An 18,869-nucleotide genomic window follows, 5' to 3' on the forward strand; every position below is an offset into this window, starting at 1 on the left:
AAGAAATTTATATTTATATTTGTAGGAATTACCAATAGGTACTATTATAGTGATACTAGTTAGTGGCAGGTCCACCCACTAAAACCCAGTAACTAAAGATCCATAATAAAAAGAAAACATAAAAATGGACCCAATTTTTTAACTAGGAATTACTGGTTAATCCAGTTTTAGAAGAACGGCTTAGTGTGTGGTCCAGTACTAAAATAAATTTAATCTCTGGTCCAAAAACATGTTTTTGGACCAGATTCTTTACTCGGTCGTCCATAAAACGTGCGAGACGTTATGCTGCCTTTTCTTAAATGCCGAAAATCACCCTTTGTGTATAATACCGATAGAGATGATATACTTCAGTTCTATACAAATAGAGTTCTCAATCTCTTCTCTGATGATGACGATTTCTCGATCTATTCTGTGTTGATGGCGATTTTCGTTAGGTTTTTCAAATCGTTATTATGGTAAGTTAGGTTTTATCTCATCAAATCTGATTTTTTTTGTTCTTAATTTCTATTTTATTTATGAGTTTTAATCGAATTGGATCTGTTTTTTTCTATCTTTTTGTGATTCATAGATTCATACCTTGTTTTAATTGAATTGGATCTACTTGTTTTGAATGAATTTGATACTGAAATCGATAAAAGGTTCTTCCATGGGAGTGATTGTAATGGACTCATTGGGTTCTCTACGTTAGAAGGACTTGCCGGTAAGCAAAAGAGTTTTGCTGATATCTTTCAGGTGACCTGCTTTTACTATCTTCAATAGTTTTGCTTTTTTAAGTTTTTTGGTTTGTGTTATGTATTATAATTTGGATCAGTTTACATGACCAGGCTCAATATTTGATTTTTATACCATCACTAGACTAGTTTGCTCTGCCTCTTGCGAGGATTGAGTGGAATATCGAAGTAAATTGGAAGTATCATCGTATTAGAATACAAGTGGATTCCTTTTTGAGATTTTAATGCGTTCAATATCCTTTTCTTGTTCGTTTGATGTTTCTTGCAGTGGTATTGTATACCTTAGATATTACCAGGCTCAAAATTTTAATTATGCGTTGCTTTTAAGGCTAAAGGGTTGAATATGACTTATACCTTAGACATTCGTGTGTATGTTACTCATTATAAGTCTCATATGGTGAATTTGTTATTAGTTTGTTTGGAAAATCACTAGTTAACTCGAATTACCTTTAATCAGCATGTTAGATTAGTGGTGCAAGCCATGGTTTTAAAAAGTCGCCTCGCGCTTTAACACCTATTTTTTGTGTTTTTATGCAGTACATATCGATACGTACTAGGTTTTCACTTAGTACATATTAATGTCTGCTAGCTTTTTATGCAGTACATATCAATGCCTATTAGGTTTTTACACAGTACATATCAATGCGTTGATTTACCGGTTTTCAGAACTGAGGCTTCTTTGGAAGACGAATAGAATGGGTTAGTGAAGATATGGAACTCAGATGATTTTAATCTTAGTTTCAGCATCTCTTCAGTTGGCTGAACCCTTGTAGCTTTGGATTTAAGATGCTAAAAATATGAAACTTTTTTTGCCTGTAAGTATCTAATCGCTACATATCAACATGAAACTTTTTTTGCCTGTAAGTATCTAATCGCTACATATCAACATGTACTAGGTTTTCACTCTGTACATGTGAATATGTACTAGGGTTTTCACTTTGTACATGTGAATATGTGATTATCCAACAATACGGGGGATATTTACTAAGTTTTTAATCGCTACATATCAATATGTACTAGGTTTTCACTCTGTACATGTGAATATGTTCTAGGGTTTCACTATGTACAAATCAATATATACTGCTGCAAAGGAAACCCGAGACTCGCAAGAGGTACAAATTGATCTTGACATTTTGTACTGTAGGGTAGATTTTTCCGTTTTAAGAGCATCTCATTTTGTATCATAGGCAATCATATCATTAGGGTTATGTTTACCTGAAATTGAGTTTCATAGCATTTTCGTTAATACATATTCGTATTTTGTCACTACAAATTTTGTCATTAAATATGTAACCCCAAACTAGTAGTATTGAAGCATACTTTTAGGAATTATCATGTCATTTAGATCAAATAATACATTGATCAATCTACTAGGGTTTCACTCAGTATATATCGGTATGTACTTGGTTTCACTTGGTACATATCAATATGTAATGTAGTTGGTTGAGTTACGTTTTTAGTGGGTTTTCACTTGGTACATATAAATATGTATTGTAGTTGGCTGAGTTTCGTTTTAGTACATATCGGTATGTACAGTGGGATCGATCATACACTTTATCCTTCAGTACATATCAATATGTACTGCTGAATCATACATAACTCGATTTGTTGTGCATATCCAAGAGTAAATATATAATTAAGACTTCTTAACGGGGGTCGAGGGGGCAGCACCCCTTCGTAAACAAGAAATTTATTTAACTGAATGGATCAAAATCCTATTGGTTACTCAACTACTGGTATAATATGAAGGAAAATCATATTTGCAGCTTTTAGTATGACGGAATATTCATCTCTGTCTCATGTTTGCAGCTTTTAGTATTAAGGAAAATCAGTTTGGTTGAGTTTTATCCTTCGTAATTCTTGAACAACGATGGCTAAATCATAAATTTTATGGTAATGCAGTAGCGCACTCAAGCATATGTACCAAGTTAAAATGAATTTTTTGTACATTCATTCCAATTACGTGAGTACTGTCCACCGTAAGTCAGCTATTTGAACCCTTTGTTTATATTTAACGTATTAGTACTATGTTTACAAGAGCTTCCTGCCAAATCTATTACAGAAATGGATGCGCTCAGTGGTGCAAGCTTGCTAGACTAATTTTAGTCAAAATATTTTTTCACTAGGAATAATTGAGAGACATAATAAAGTACTGACAGAATTTTCATTTTCCCATTATCCAACAGTACATATGTGATATATAATGAAAGTAATATGTTTGTTGTGCATCTACAATAGTATCCATTTTTGTCTAAGATCTCTAAGTTTATAAATCTAATATGCCATTTTTGTTTTTTCAATTGAGTACATATTTTGATGTATCAGAATGGAAATGAACTATGCGTTTGATGGACTGCAGGGAAATGACTAAAAAATATGCATAAGAAGGGGAAAGCATGGAGATAAAGGCACTATCTTTGCAAGGTTTTGGAAGTACATCTCCATATATAGAGTACATATTATGTTTTGATAATTCAGTATATTTTTTTTCACAGTACATATGTATATGTACTCTGATAACTAGTAGGTTTTAGCTAAATATATATCGCTATTTTATAGGTTTTTACTTAATACATATCAATATGTCTTAGTACATATTAATATGTACTAGGCTTTCAATTCTTATTTTCTTCACATGTATCTATGTACTGCAATTTTCTGTTTCTATTTGAATTTTATGACAAGTTTCTTTCAAATAAATCTTCATCAGATTAGGTACTTTGTTGACGACAACATATCACACTCCGGGTTTGCGCAGAGAAAATCACACGCCGGGCTTGACAGCTTGCTTACGCGGCATACTATTCACCTGACGCGTGTCATCTTATGGAGAAAGAGGTGTTGCGTGGAGGTGAATTGTGCAACCACATTTTAAGATATAACTCTAGAATATGCTAAACCAAATCCTCACACTCCAAAAAAAGGCTCATCCAACGGAATTTCTTATTTTTAATAGAATTAATAATAGACTTGAACTTGTAGTACTTGATAAGTTTCCAGGGAGGATGTATATTGTTAGTAAAATCGTCATTTTTGTTTATTTTCTTCCTATTAGTCGTTGTTAAAGGAGATATTTTGCAGGGTCTGGCTAAGACCTCGTATAAGGGATAATTTTATGCTTTTTTCTCCTCTTCCATGCTGCAGATTATCTGCATTATCTTTTGATTTTGTTAATGAAAAACTGCTGATCATTTTTAACAATACCTAGTTTATGATATTTTTTTTGTAGTCCTTTATGTTCTAAAAAAATTATGAGTATAAAGTTCCAATTTTCTTATGTGTGTCATTTTTTACATTACATGCAAATATGTATTGTAGGTATTCAATGCTTCTTACTTATTTTTCAGTCTTCATAATGACAGTATAGAACGACAATATAACACTGCAAATAAAAAGCATGACATTTGCATTGAATCTGAAAGAGCGATTACAAGTTTTTTTTTTAAAAACAAAAATAGATTCTGATAGATGAACATACTTCATCATTTACATTATAAGATTTTAAAATTCCGAACTTATAAGTAATGCCAACTAAAATCTACTTTAGGGAAAGTTTTCATAAAATGGATTCAAATTTTTTCTGGTGACAAAAACAGTGTTGTTGGCATTGTAAGCACACCATAATATTCGATGGCTCTGCAGAAAAGTGCTTGATGAGGGGCAATTGCTCTTTTCCTGCAGTGAGTTAGCATAATCCCCCAAGTTAGCAATTCCGAGCGCCTAGTACAAAATCACCAGCTGCAAGATCAATAGGTCTTGGAAGATAAATCTGTGGACTAAACTATGAGTACCTATAGCATCCCACATACGACATGTTTTATCATCTGATGACATGTGCGAAAAAGAGAAACAACGACATATAAATTACAAAGCAATGTAAAATCAAACAAAATACGCACTGCTATTTCATATTATCGTAAACAAAACGGTCGATCTATATAGATAACTAGTTATGCAGTACATGGGAAATATGGCTGACTGCTTTCATGTAGTACATATCATAGCTACTGCTTTCAACCAGTACATATCAGTATCTACTGTGGTATCATAATAGTGGTACATATTTGTTCATAATAGGGTTTATACAGTATACATTGACATGTAGTGCACAAATTGATGCAATACATATATGTATCTACTGCTCCCATCAAGTACATATCAGCTTATATAGGGGTTTATACAGTACATAATGATATGTACTGTGTCAATCAACAAAAATGATTTGAGTAATAATGATAAACCAACACGAATTTTCAGGCAATGAATCATAAGAATTAAAAAGAAATATGTACTGCAGTTTTTACCAGTACATATGGATTTTTCTTTCATATTAGTTGTATAATCAACAAGGTTATAACATAAGAAAACGAAGTAACAAGAACATGGTGATATGTACTGACGAATACGTACTTTCAACAATATATATGTAATCTATTTGAGAACACTGCATATTGATTTGCACTAATACATATTCGTATTAATATGTCCTCAAGGTTTTAACTCTAGTACAAAGTAACCTATATTTATCAGATATAGCATGAACTTAAAATTTAAGAATAAACTACTGCATAAATCAGCAAAATCATATGAGTAATAATGATAAACCACCACAAATTTTCAGCAATGAATCATCAAAATTACGAAGAATCACTGAGAGGAACAAAACAGATTCAATATAAGGATCGATAGGATGCATTATATACACAACACAACTTAACAACAGGATGCATTACAATTTAAAGTGAAAAAACGTACCACGTTTCAAGATTGACCATGTTTCTCATTTCTTTCCATGTGTTGGTCCTCTAGACATAAAATCCACAACTTCTGAACCTACAATACAGTTGGTAAAGCTTCACATTTTCATTTTCATAAAAGTATCCTTTTCATTTTCATAAACACATATAACATGTTTTTTATTGGTATATAAGCATCTAGGTACAAGGGTTTATCCAGTACATATAGATATGTAAGCATAAACTAGAATTTTTGCATACATGATGATATGTACTGCATCTAAAAATTACTCTTTCCCTAAGTACATATCATGATAAACTGGTGCATCTAAAAATCACACTTTTTCAAGCATGAACTAAGGGTTCAGATAGTACGTATCAATACATAATTAAGCTCAAGAATTAAGCATTAAGTATTAAGAAATCACTACATATTGATATGTATCAACATTAAGAATTAAGAATATATATAAGAGTAATATTGATATGTAATTCAAAAACACAACAATGATATGACAGATTTTATTATACCGATGGTCTGCTGCGTAACAAAGATCGTATAGTTATGCCATCAATATGTACTTTTTGATTTAATGGTTCTACTAAAAATAAAAAATCATACAGTACACATGTTGGATTGCATTACCTTGTTTTAGCAGAAACACCAGGTTTCTTTGATTTCGCCTTCTTAACAGATTCGTTGTTCTTCCTTGATTTGGTTTCACAAGTAGATTTCTTCTTCTGATTCTTTGACCCTGGTTGAGAATCAGGAGTACTTGTTTCTTTCAATCTTTTTTAACCATTTACTTCGAGAATTTCAGATCACAATACTTCGAGAATTTCAGTAGGAAAACGAATTTATGAGTAACAGGAAAACGAATCATAAAATCAGATCCAAAATGAATCTCCATCAGAACAACTATGTCAATCATATACGATTTTTCGCTTAGCTCTGATTTTCTTCAGTTGATTTTGTGATGGTTTGAACGGATTTTTGTAATGATTTCATCAAATCTAGGGTTTTGTCGTTGATTTTTCTTTTGTTTGTTGATGACCGATTAAGAAGATCACTTGAATACGATGAGGTAGAAAAAAAATGAGAGAAAGTAACAGGGAAAAGTTGTTTAATGGAAGAATTGCAGAGAGAGGTTGGTTCTTTAGTATTCACACGTATAATAAAAAGGGTACTCGGGTCTTTTTGCAAAGACCAAAACTTTTTTGGACCTCCTATTAAATGTTTTTTCTGGATGGACTACAGACTAACCCGGGTCGGGTTTTATGGACTAAACAGGAAATTTCTCATTTTTTAATCCCAGGTCTTGTACACGTGCGGGACAAATCATGTGAAATTTTCAAATACCTAAACTATCCTTCCAATCCTACATATATTTAAGCAGCCTATTTCAAAGTTTCTAAAATAAAATACCAGCGAATTCAGATCTGGTTTCTGCTCTCTTTTTTCTTCTCGCTTTCGGACTAGGGTTTCTGAAGATTTCTTTAGTGATTTTAACAGGTATGTTGCTTAATCTTTTCTATTTTCTTCTTTCTGCTATAGTTTCATGGAGATTGGTTGTGTTCTGTTTGTTTTTTATGAATCTTGTTCGTATTTATTCAGTTATTTGGTTAGATTGTTAAGTTTTTAGCTTATTTTAGCTTTCGATTTGATTACCTTTCTGTTTTCTTTTCAAAATCAGGTTTGTTTTCACTTTCAGATCGTATTATCCAGCAGTACATATATGACATACTCATTGTTTTTGCTACAGTTTTTGAATCATGTTTAAGATTTGAATTTTTGATCATGGAGATCGGTTGTGTTCTGTTTGTTTTTTATGAATCTTGTTCGTATTTATTCAGTTATTTGGTTAGATTGTTAAGTTTTTAGCTTATTTTAGCTTTCGATTTGATTATCTTTCTGTTTTCTTTTCAAAATCAGGTTTGTTTTCACTTTCATATTGTATTATCCAGCAGTACATATATGACATACTCATTGTTTCTGCTACAGTTTTTGAATCATGTTTAAGATTTGAATTTTGGATCATGGAGATCGGTTGTGTTCTGTTTGTTTTTTATGAATCTTGTTCGTATTTATTCAGTTATTTGGTTAGATTGTTAAGTTTTTAGCTTATTTTAGCTTTCGATTTGATTATCTTTCTGTTTTCTTTTCAAAATCAGGTTTGTTTTCACTTTCATATTGTATTATCCAGCAGTACATATATGACATACTCATTGTTTCTGCTACAGTTTTTGAATCATGTTTAAGATTTGAATTTTGGATCATGGAGATCGGTTGTGTTCTGTTTGTTTTTTATGAATCTTGTTCGTATTTATTCAGTTATTTGGTTAGATTGTTAAGTTTTTAGCTTATTTTAGCTTTCGATTTGATTATCTTTCTGTTTTCTTTTCAAAATCAGGTTTGTTTTCACTTTCAGATCGTATTATCCAGCAGTACATATATGACATACTCATTGTTTCTGCTCTTAGATTCTGTTTCTTGCATAGATCTCTCACTTTTTTTAGTTTGACCCATCAGTACGTATGTGAAATACCGTATTACGTGCTTCGATTCTGCTGTTTCTCCTAGATTCTTAATTATTCTTTGTCATGCAGTTGATTTTTGTAGTTCATGAATCTGCAGTACATATATGGCATACTCATAGAAACTGCTCTTAGAATCTGTTTATTGCATAGATCTCTCACTTTTTTTAGTTTGACCCATCAGTACGTATGTGAAATACTGTATTTTAATACTGTTACATCTTTGTCACATTTTCAGGTTCAAAACATGTCTGATGCAGAGTGTTCCAATCCAAATACCTACTGCTATGCATAAATTTATTATAAGCATCATCATTTTGCTCACCTGGTTACTTTTAAGTCTAGTATTGATGACCTGAAATTTCTTATTTGTGAAAACTGGAGAACCTTGAAACCTTCTTAGATTATCATCACTTATGTTGAGAATGGTGTCAAAGTGCATGTGATTGCTGACTTTCAACTTCATGGTCTCGCTGCCTTGCATTTTTCAAGGAAATCGGCGTTCTTTGAGCTGCATGTGGATTTTCTTTCTGCTGGTGGATGTAGTTCCTATACATTCAGCGACGTCGACAACAATTCAGAACTGATTAGGGCAGATAGAGATAGTTATGAAACTGATGGAAAAGAAATTGTTAAACCTGTTCTGTCCGATGGGTGGGAGAATGTTTTTGATGATCCGAACAAGCTTTTTCGTGGTGGTGTTGATGTTGTTCGATTGGAAATATGCACTGTCATTCCTTCATACCCATGAGTTTTAGATTTTCAGTTCTCCCTTATTAGTTCTATTGGTCACAATGCAGATTCTGTTTTGCGCATCATTTTAAACACTTTTGTTCACTTTTTTTAGAGTGCTGAAATTATGTACTGTTTGATATCTTTATGGGACAAGGTACTTTGTGCTCATTTAAGACTAGGGCTGGCAATGGATAAATATTCGCCGGATATTGGCCATACCGATAAGGTTAAGGTTAAGGGTTATCGGATATCCGATATTCGATAAGATCCGACGGATATCAAAAATCCAATTCGATAAGGTTAAGGTTAACCTATCGGATATCGGATTTTTATCTGTTAATATCCGGTTTGTTGGACAGAAGCAAAATCTGAAATTTAACGGAATTTTCAAGTGTTTAGCTTAACTGAAAGACAGAAAAACCCACACAAACACTACTCCAGTGTCTCAGTCACATCACACATGAAGAAAAAAACTACAAACACCCAACCAAACAGTCTGCAAACTAAAGTACACAACAGCAAAAGAGAAAAAACCATGTCTTCTTGTACATAGACTTAACAATAATGTCAAACAACTTGCTAGTGATGATCTTCCTTGGATGCCTGGTTATATGTTGCATCATTGCATCAACTTCAGTCGATGACTTCCATATCTGCATTCACAAACGAAACAAAAGAGAATCAAACATGGTTTATACTAGCAACAGGGTTTAAACGAAACAAAACGAAACAAACGAAACAATATATTCTTTATGATAAAAGCGCATTTGCAGGTGGAGTTATACTAGCAACAGGGTTTATACATGTTTGTCCATACTCATGCTACTCATGGTCATGCTCATGGTTATGCTTTCCTTGGTTGTTGCAGAAAATGAAAGATTCAATTGTTCTTCGATCAGCTAATGGTACATGATGCATCACAGAAAAGCAAAGGAAAAGAACTAAGCAAAGGAAAAGAAGATTTACCTGCATCAAAGGAGCCTGGCATCCAATCACTTAAGCATAGAAGTGCTTGGACTAATTCTGGACTTAATGAAGCTCTGTCTGTTGTTAGAACCCTTCCACCATCGCTGAACATGGACTCTGATGCTACACTGGTCACCGTAACAGCCAACACATCCCTTTCTATCTTTGATAGAATTGGGTACTTAGCGGCACTTAGCTTCCACCAACTCAATATATCAAAATTGTATTCATCTTGGGGTGACACAGTTGGAAGAATTGGTTCTTCTAAGTACGTCTCTAACTCAGATTTTTAAACATCATATTCATCATTTCCAACAGAAAAGTAGCATAATCTGGGTTAGTTGTACCTGGGCCTCTTACATCCATGCGAGAGACAGAGTTGCTAAAGAAAGCAGGAGCTGAAGTGTTGTTTTGAGATTCATATGCCTTGAAAATTTTGGTCAAGTCTATTCTGAACTTCTCATACTCAACTGATGCACGTTCATTATCCCCAAAAATTATCTTATATGTGAACCTAACCCATTTTGCCTTATATCTTGGATCTAAAACCACTCCAATGCTCATAATCAAGTTACTTTCACTCCAGTATGCATTAAAATTTTCTCTCATTTTCAACCCCATTTCTCTGACATACTCAAAAGTATTTACTTCCCAACTTGTGATGCTTTGGTTAATTTTATATACCCCATTGTAATAAAGATTCGCAGTTGGATACTTAATCCCTGCAAACTCATTTGAAATATTATTAAAAGCCTCTAAATAATTACAAATTTTTATTCCTTGGTCCCACTGCTCACTTGATGGCAGAATATCGAAGTCAGAATCGAACTCACTAAGTCTATGAAAACCTTCTCGCAGTTTAATTTCATTTTTAAGCATCGTAAAAGTGGAGTTCCACCTTGTGTCCACATCTAAACTAACTTCTCCAGACAATCTACATTGTGTCAATGTTGTTTCAAACTTCTCTTTCCTAGCTTGTGAAGACTTTATATACTTAACACAATCTCTAATACCCTCTATAAACACAACAGCTACTTTCATGCCATACAATACAATCAAATGCAGTATATGGTTACTACACCTCATGTGAAACAATTTTCCTTTAAGCAACAAACAATTCTTACCATCTAGCCACTTAATAAGATTTCTCATCATAACACCATTAGTTGGAGCATTATCAGCAGTCAAAGCGAAAAACTTCCTATCAATGTTCCATTCCAATGTGCAAGTTTTGATAAAATCTGAGAGAACATCTCCTGTATGCGGGGATGGCACTACAATGTAAGCTAAGGTTTTGGCAATCAAATTCCACTCATCATCTATAAAATGGCATGTAACACAACAATAACCATCTTTAGTGTGTTTGGCAGTCCACACATCAGTTGTGAGACTACATTTGGAAGTCAAATTCTCTAACTGTAATTGCAATTCACCTTTCATTTCAGCGTAACACCTCAACACATCAGCTTTACTTGTATTCCTACATGGCATTCTCGCAGCAGGGTTCAAAGACTTAACAAAATCTCTAAAATAGAAATGCTCAACCATGTTAAGTGGGTAATAATGTTTAGCAAGGCAGTTCCTAGTAACTATTGGATCATACTTGTAATTAAGTAATTTAACTTGGTTAGTACCTGCTTTTTTAACTGCAGTGGTAATCTTCATCTGGCCTGGCTTGTTTTGAGGCTTCTGGGGAAAGATTATTAGATGTTGAGCCAAGCGGGTAGTTCCTTGTTCACTACAAGCAGGTACCAACTTTTTGCAATGATGACATTCACCCATAAGGACAGCCACTTCCTTACCCGGGTTATCTTTATCAGGCTCTACAATGATTTTCCTAGTGAATTCATCCCATGAAGGTGACCTTGTTGTGCGCAAATTCTTCAATAAAGCAATAAAAAGTGGATGATTTTCATCTGCTACTTCTGCTAATGATCTTTTATTACTCGAAGAAGGTGTTGTTGAAGCAACACTTTGATCTTCTTGTTCTGGCTGTTGGGAAATTGGTTGACTGCAGCTTGGAGTTCCAACTCTATTGGATGCTTTTTCACTTTGAGACATTCTGAGAACAATGACAACCCAGAAATAAACACACAGTTCATGAGTTCATTAATGTACATATGACATAAAAAAGGATTAAACAGAAACAATCAATTAGAAAGAAAAACAAATAGTGATGCAGACAAACAAATAGTGATTCCAAATAGTATAAAAATCAAAGTAGCAGGGGAAAAATCTCACAAAGATTTCTTGAAATCAGTGGACATATTAACATAGAAATGACAAAATTAAACTAAAAGGAAGATTCAAATTCGAAACAATCGATTAGGCATTAACTTGCTTTAACAGATAGAAAACCTATTTGATATGTGCCAAGAAGATGATCCTCCAGACGATACAAAAGCTTTAACCCTTGGATCAATCTTGCTTCTTCAAACTATTTCCTGTGGCAACTAGCTATTGCTGAAGGAACAAAGGAAGTAAAGACAAAATAATTGTGATCAGGTGAAAAGCTAAGAAACTTAGTTCAAAAAGGATAAGGTAAACGAAGCGCAGAACTTTACAATTGTAGGGAGAAACAGGTTTCTGCTTATGTATATATATGCCAGAAATAAGGTTAAACAAGATAGATACGTGGGTTCCAAAATATTTGGTTAGCATCAAATATTTAGAAATCCAAAAAAAGTGTATTGTTAGATATTTACATTTTGCTGTTACTTGTTAACAATCAACAAAATTAGTTCTCAAATACTTTGATTTTTTGATACCAGACAACAAAGAATTTCAAATTCATATAAATCCAATAGAAACTCAAACAGTTATTTCCCTTCTAAGTTCTTCTTATAAACCCTAATTTCTAATTTAGGGAAGAACATCACAAACCCTAACTCTCTAAAATCAAAATTAAACATCGTACAATTTTATAATTCAAAATATACATCAAACCCACCTACAATCCGTTATTCGCAACAATAATAGACAACAAAAACAATTAAATACGCAATCGATTTGGGGAAAAAAAACATAAACTTCGAAATAATAATAGAAAACACAAACAATGACTTACTTCTTGATTGAGAGTCTCTAATCATCAATATTCTCGACCAAATCACGATCAAATCGATCGCTCAGTCCCCCTCTCTCGATCAAATCACGAACCAGTGAATCACTGTTAGAGAATGAGAAAAAACGGACTTTTGGTAGAATGAATGAAATGGGTTATTCTCTCCCGACATGCGACACATATACCTAGGGGTAGGAAATTACAAGTACACCCCTAGACTATCGGATATCGGATATTAACCTAACGGAAACAGCCTATTCCGATATCGATATCGTTGAGAGGAAATATCTGATAGAATATCCAATTCTGATATCCGATATCCGATATGTCGGATTAAATCCTATAGGATGTCGGATTTCGGAAATGGATATCGGATATCGGTTATCCATTGCCAGCCCTATTTAAGACTCTTTTAATGGTACTTTGTACTGCATTATCCACTTTCAATATTATTGGTTTTTGAGGTTGATTTCCAAGTTTGTTTTAGACTTTCTGAGCACAACTATTATGTACTGTGTGTTCAATTAAGACATACCAAACAAAGAGACCAGCTCTGAGATTCATGTTCTCTCCTATCATGATTAACAAATTTAGAGAGTCATATTCTTCAATTGAATCTAATAGCTGGTGTATGTAACATAAGACACACCAAAACACTTCATATTATGGACTTTTACCATCCAACATGTCAACATTTTTATAAATCCAAACAACTGTACATAGATTAAACACAAACACCATAGTTTCGAGAACAATTGTTATCAAAATAAATAAGAATAATTACTAAACTTTGATATTATCTAAAACAAACTAGCAAACTCTGAATATGTTCTCTATGATAACTTCTACTATGCAGTCCTAATTCATATAAGCACTGTCTTAAAAACCTTTTGGAGTATGAATATTCCAGCTCTCCTCAGGAGGAGATGTTGCTGAGAGTATGTCGCATGCTAAATAGATCCTCTTCTTATGAATTTTGTCTTTTAGTTCTTATGGGTCTCCCAAGCTCATTCGCACTCCATCAATTACTTCCTCCTTTGCAACTTTCTTCATGATGTGCATGATATATATTGCACAATCTGGATAGTCTACCTGTTGAGGTGTTGGGTAACTAATCATCTTTACTTTGTGTACAAGTGGAAGGCGCATGCTCGACAAGCGTTCATTAATTGCTAACAAGCAGTATTCTGCCATAAGATTATCATTATCGAGACACTCGTTTTTGGATACAGCTTCCCAAGTGTTGTAGTGGAAGAATTCGCCTTTCTCGCATTCATACACAAGAAGCGTCCAATGCACGTTTTGGTGTGACATTGGAATAATAATCTTCCTGGTTCCTTCCTCCATATTCCTGATGGGTAAGAAGACAGCAGTGTTTGCTGCTACTTGATGTACTGGGTCACTTAAATAAAACTGAAAATGTAGAAAGAAAAAGAATTGAATTTATCAGTGTAGTAAATATGTACTGAAAATTATAGTGTAAAACACATATATGAAAGCATAATATTTGTTACAACATTAAAAAAAAATTGTTTCGTTTTAGTTTCGCAGATATGTTATTCAAAATCTCAATATATAAAACAAATAAGCATGAATTCGGATTCAATGTAAAACACTATCAGAGATATGCACTGCACTTTACAAAGACATGATGCATGTTGTTTATCGAGATAAATTGGAAAACATACCCAGCTTGTTGGATCAATGTGGAGTACTGGAATGTACTTTCTCTGTCCATTCACCGGTTGCTCATTATGATATGTTTTTTTCTGTTGGTATTGCCAGTAATTTATAAGATCTCCCTCTAAAGCCCTGTTATGTAGCAGATCTTCAAATGTCTCTGCAGATAATATGTGATGACCAATCACAGCAGGAGCTTTCCAAGCATTGTTGCTGCAAATTCAAATAATCCAAATCAATTATAAGTTTGATTCTAAACGAAGTACATAAAGTTTTGTTAAAATGAAAGGGACCTATCCAAGAGAGACTCACATTGAGGTAGCTTTGTCAAAAAAAGGAGAGAGAATCGTTCTTTGTTGTGAACTCAAATCCTTATAGAACGGAGATTTCCTTAGGCTCAACAACTTGCATGCATTCTTCACTTTTTTAGGAAGTTCTTGCAGATTTGGATCACCTTTAGCTTTTCTCTTTCTCACATTCTCGCCATCCTTTTTCTGAACTTTCTCTGTTAGGCAATCTTTTTCAACTGGGTTTTCAGTTCTGGACTTTGTTTTTCGCCTTTTAGGTCCCGACAATCCTTTGCCACTAGCAAACTCAGGATCAACTCTTTTTTGCGGGTGGCTCCGAGTTACTGGCTTCTGAGGGTTGTATGTGATTTTTGGAGTAAGTTTCTTCTCCTTGGCTGAGATAGTCGGCTTTTTCTTCTCCTTGTCCATGACTGACGTAGTCGACTTCGCTATTGGTTTGACTTCATTACTCTTTGTAGCCAGCCTATCTTCGAGTCTCTTGGCAAGTGTTACGTCATCTTTCTCTGATGTTTAACTAACTCCAGGTTCGTTATCCTTCAATATACCATAAACGTAAAAAAAAACAAATGAGAGACTAAAAAAGCAAAAAAAAAAAAAAATGAACAGGATAGAACATATGTATTGTCGGATTTTTTCAGTACAGAAGTTATGTACTTTTAGTTTCACTGAGTACATAACATATGTACTGTTGGGTTTTCCCATGTTACTGAACATATGTAACATAAGTGGTCCATTAAGTATTGATAAAGTCGTTACTTTTCACTTTTTTGGTAATTATAATTACCTTCTATAGCTCAGAAAGAAGTTGGAGAGTCTCAGCATATGCATTAGCTTTTTCGGCGCTCATATTCTTCTTCAGTCGAGCTTCCTCTGCCTTTTCAGCATGTAAAACTGGCTACTTCTGTTTGAAAATCGGCAGCATTAGTACATATGCTAAAAGCATCATTAAAAACAAAACATAAATTCATTAAACAGAAGTAGATTTAGGTACTTACAAGACTCTGTAATTGTTTAGTAGGTTGTTGCTTTCTGTCATTCTTCATTTTCTTCTTTCTTTCTACTTCATTGAATGGAATGGGATCCCAATGTTTCCTTGTTCCCTGCATTTGAAACAAATCAGACTACGAACTATTTGACCAAAAATTGATATACGTACTGCTGGTTATATGTATCAGAAGGATATATGTACTAGGTTTATAACATGTTCATACTTCTTGTTCAGGTTGCTGAAGATCAGCTTTCAAACGAGCTTGTTCAGCTGCAGCTAAAACAATTGCAGAGGCTTCATTAAGTGTAGGTGCAGTATCGATTTGAGCTTGCTCATCCGAGGGATCCTTTTGAGCTTGATCTGATGCTCCTCTAGCAACTAGAGCTTCATTATGCGCAGGCGCAGCTGCAAGATGGATTTGAGGTGGATCAGGTGCACCTAGATTAATTGCAGGCTGCTGCACCACTTCTCCATTTTGATCACTTGGTCCTAAACCCAAGTCAAAAGTTGGTCTTGAAACTTGTGATGGAAGATCCAGATCTTTAGCATAAAACTTGTCGAAGATTTGAGAAGATTGCATTTTTTCCAAGCTTGGTAAACTACCAGTCGACGGGTACTCCAGACTAAGAGTTCCTAAGGATGGATAAGGATCTCCCATAATTTCATCTTGTAGATATTTTGAGTACTCATCGGTATAAATACCCTTCCCATGGATGGCCAGGTCAATCAGTTTCTCCATCGGCACGGTATGCAGTTCTTTGAGACTCGGAAGCTCACAAACCAAAGGCATAAACTGCATATTCGACAACATTTCTTCAAGCGATGCACCCTACATAAATGCAATGCCAAACCGTATTATTTTATAGGATGACAAAGTATAAAATTGAACTAACTAGTGTAACGTTCAATTCGCTCACCTGTCTATCTCTAAGAGAACCAATTTCCGCTTCAATATTACCCAGAACTTGTGTCGCTGCTGTTTGTTGGAGTTTAGCCTTTTCTGTCTGTTATTCAACATAAGGTGATATGTTTTTAATCAGTATTGAAGATATGTACTTGTATGTTTTTTCAGTATAGTAGATATGTACTGACAAGTTTTAGTTTTTTACAAATTAAACTAATACTAGAAAGAATATAACTTACCTGTAATGGTTCTGGCATGCTCTTTTCCTCTTGCAGCTCTTTCACCTTTCGCTCCAAATCAGATCTAGCCCAAATTTTAAACTGTGAAACTTCAATATCGAACTGTATGGGATTTTCTTCAGAGCCCCCCATAACATGCATTATTGGAGTAGTTGTTGATGGAACGGTGTCATCCAAATCATCATGCCCTTCTTCAGAGCTACTGCTAGATTCTTCTTCAGAGCTACTGCTAGATTCTTCTTCTCCCGAGTTTGGTTGTGGAGGTGGGTAAGCTCTGTGATATATATCATTCAAAAGCTCTTCTAGGATACTCACATCAATGGGGAGGCCGTCCTCTTTCCTGCTCTGTAACTCATCCCATTTTTCTGCAATTGTCAGCCTCAGATTTTCATTCTTTACTTCCAAATTCTCGAACTTTTCTTTCCAATCTATTGTCAATGGCACGTCTTCAACTGGAAGCCTTTGAGCAATTTCATTCAACATTTCTTTTTCATACATAGTATATTCATCCTTAAATTCTTTAGAAAACTGGAAAAGTACATATAACACACACATATAACCAGTTTTGTATCAGTATAACATATATGTACTCAAATAAATAGTGCATATGACACAAGAAAAAAAATCAAATTCAATAAATGAAACACTGACCTGTTTGTAGTAATTGGTTCAGATGGAAACTCCTTGTTCAATTTGTCGCAATCTTCGATGGTTAATTCTTGGAGAGAAGTACATGATTGAAAATCTGGTATAGATGTCAATTCACAGCAGCCAATGATACATAGAGTCTCAAGGACAGGGAAGGAAATATAAGGTGGTGGCGGAGCAACCCATTCTTCTAAATTATCCATATCACCTAGTTCCAACCTGGTTAACGAACGAAATAATATAGTGACTTCTACATCTTCTTTGTGTTCTTCTTTGTCATTTTCCTGGTAAAAAAACTCTTGACCCAAACAGTTCATTGACCTCATTCCATAAATCCAAAGAACTCTAAGACCTGGGAGCACACCCAAAGCAGGAAGCTTCTTACAACTATTGCAATTGGATAAATATAATTCAACTAAATTTGGGAGGTAACAAGATGATGAATCCATCCACTTCGGAAGCCTTGCACCCCCAAAATTTTCTATCACCAGTTTTTCCAAATTCCTGTGTGGCCGTAGACCTTCCAACACCATAACTGAATTATTATTAGCTTCTTCGTTTTCCCATTTTAGACTCAATTCTCTAAGATTTTTCTTGTATTTTAAATCTGCCCTCTCGGCGTCTTTAGTGCCTGTCACATTTTCTAAACATCTTATTTCTAACACACGGAGGGATGGTATGCCTGCTAACTCTTTGATCCCACTGGATTCTCTGGATTCCCTAGTTCGTAGAACTGGGAGTGCATTCTTCTTCTGTTCCAATTTTCTCACCAGGTAAGGCACTAATACTTCCAGGCGTCTGATGTTCACAGACTTGAATTTCCAGAGGTTGCTAGTCAATGACTCTGGCAGCTCTGTTATTTTAGTGCCTTCCAAATCTAGTGACCTTAATCGTGTCAAAGCTTTGAATTTATGGGGTAATGCTTTTAATTCACTGCAGTTCCAGAATTCCAACCTCTCTAAGTTATAGATGCGACAAATTGAATCAGGTAATTCTACTATTCCACTCCCTTCCAAATTTAGTGACCTTAATTGTGTCAAAGCTCCTATGTTTCTAGGTAGTGCTTCTAAATTCTTGCAATACCTGAAGTTTAACCTCTGTAAACTGTAGATGCGAGATATTGAATCAGGTATTTCTGTGATTGGTGTATGTGAAATATCGAGGAACAACAGATTTTTGAGAGACCCAACACTTAAGGGCAATACACTAATATTGCACCTACTGATATCTAAACTCCGCAAATTAAAGAGCATAGAGATAGATTCAGGTAGCACTTTAAAGTCCGAAGAAGAGAAATCAAGATGTCTTAACATTTCCAGTGATCCAATTTCTTCA

General features: G+C 34.4%; 2 protein-coding genes across 2 annotated transcripts; both read right to left on the bottom strand.

Annotated features, from left to right (window-relative positions):
- Window positions 1-13,453: 13,453 nt before the first annotated feature.
- On the bottom strand, window positions 13,454-17,888 carry LOC113312815. Its single transcript, XM_026561554.1, has 9 exons — window positions 17,538-17,888; window positions 16,887-17,414; window positions 16,661-16,747; window positions 15,967-16,572; window positions 15,751-15,855; window positions 15,540-15,656; window positions 14,760-15,289; window positions 14,456-14,660; window positions 13,454-14,180 (listed from the first exon to the last, which is right to left on the bottom strand). Exons 2-6 carry the CDS (start codon window positions 17,382-17,384, stop codon window positions 15,651-15,653), a joined length of 1,302 nt encoding a protein of 433 aa, XP_026417339.1. The 5' UTR covers window positions 17,385-17,414; window positions 17,538-17,888; the 3' UTR covers window positions 13,454-14,180; window positions 14,456-14,660; window positions 14,760-15,289; window positions 15,540-15,650.
- Window positions 17,477-18,847, bottom strand: LOC113358561 (putative disease resistance RPP13-like protein 1). The gene has a single exon (XM_026602159.1). The coding sequence runs from the start codon at window positions 18,845-18,847 to the stop codon at window positions 17,477-17,479; it is 1,371 nt and encodes a 456-aa protein (XP_026457944.1).
- Window positions 18,848-18,869: the final 22 nt, after the last annotated feature.

Source organism: Papaver somniferum, chromosome 1, assembly GCF_003573695.1.
Source record: "Papaver somniferum cultivar HN1 chromosome 1, ASM357369v1, whole genome shotgun sequence".
NCBI lineage: Eukaryota > Viridiplantae > Streptophyta > Magnoliopsida > Ranunculales > Papaveraceae > Papaver > Papaver somniferum.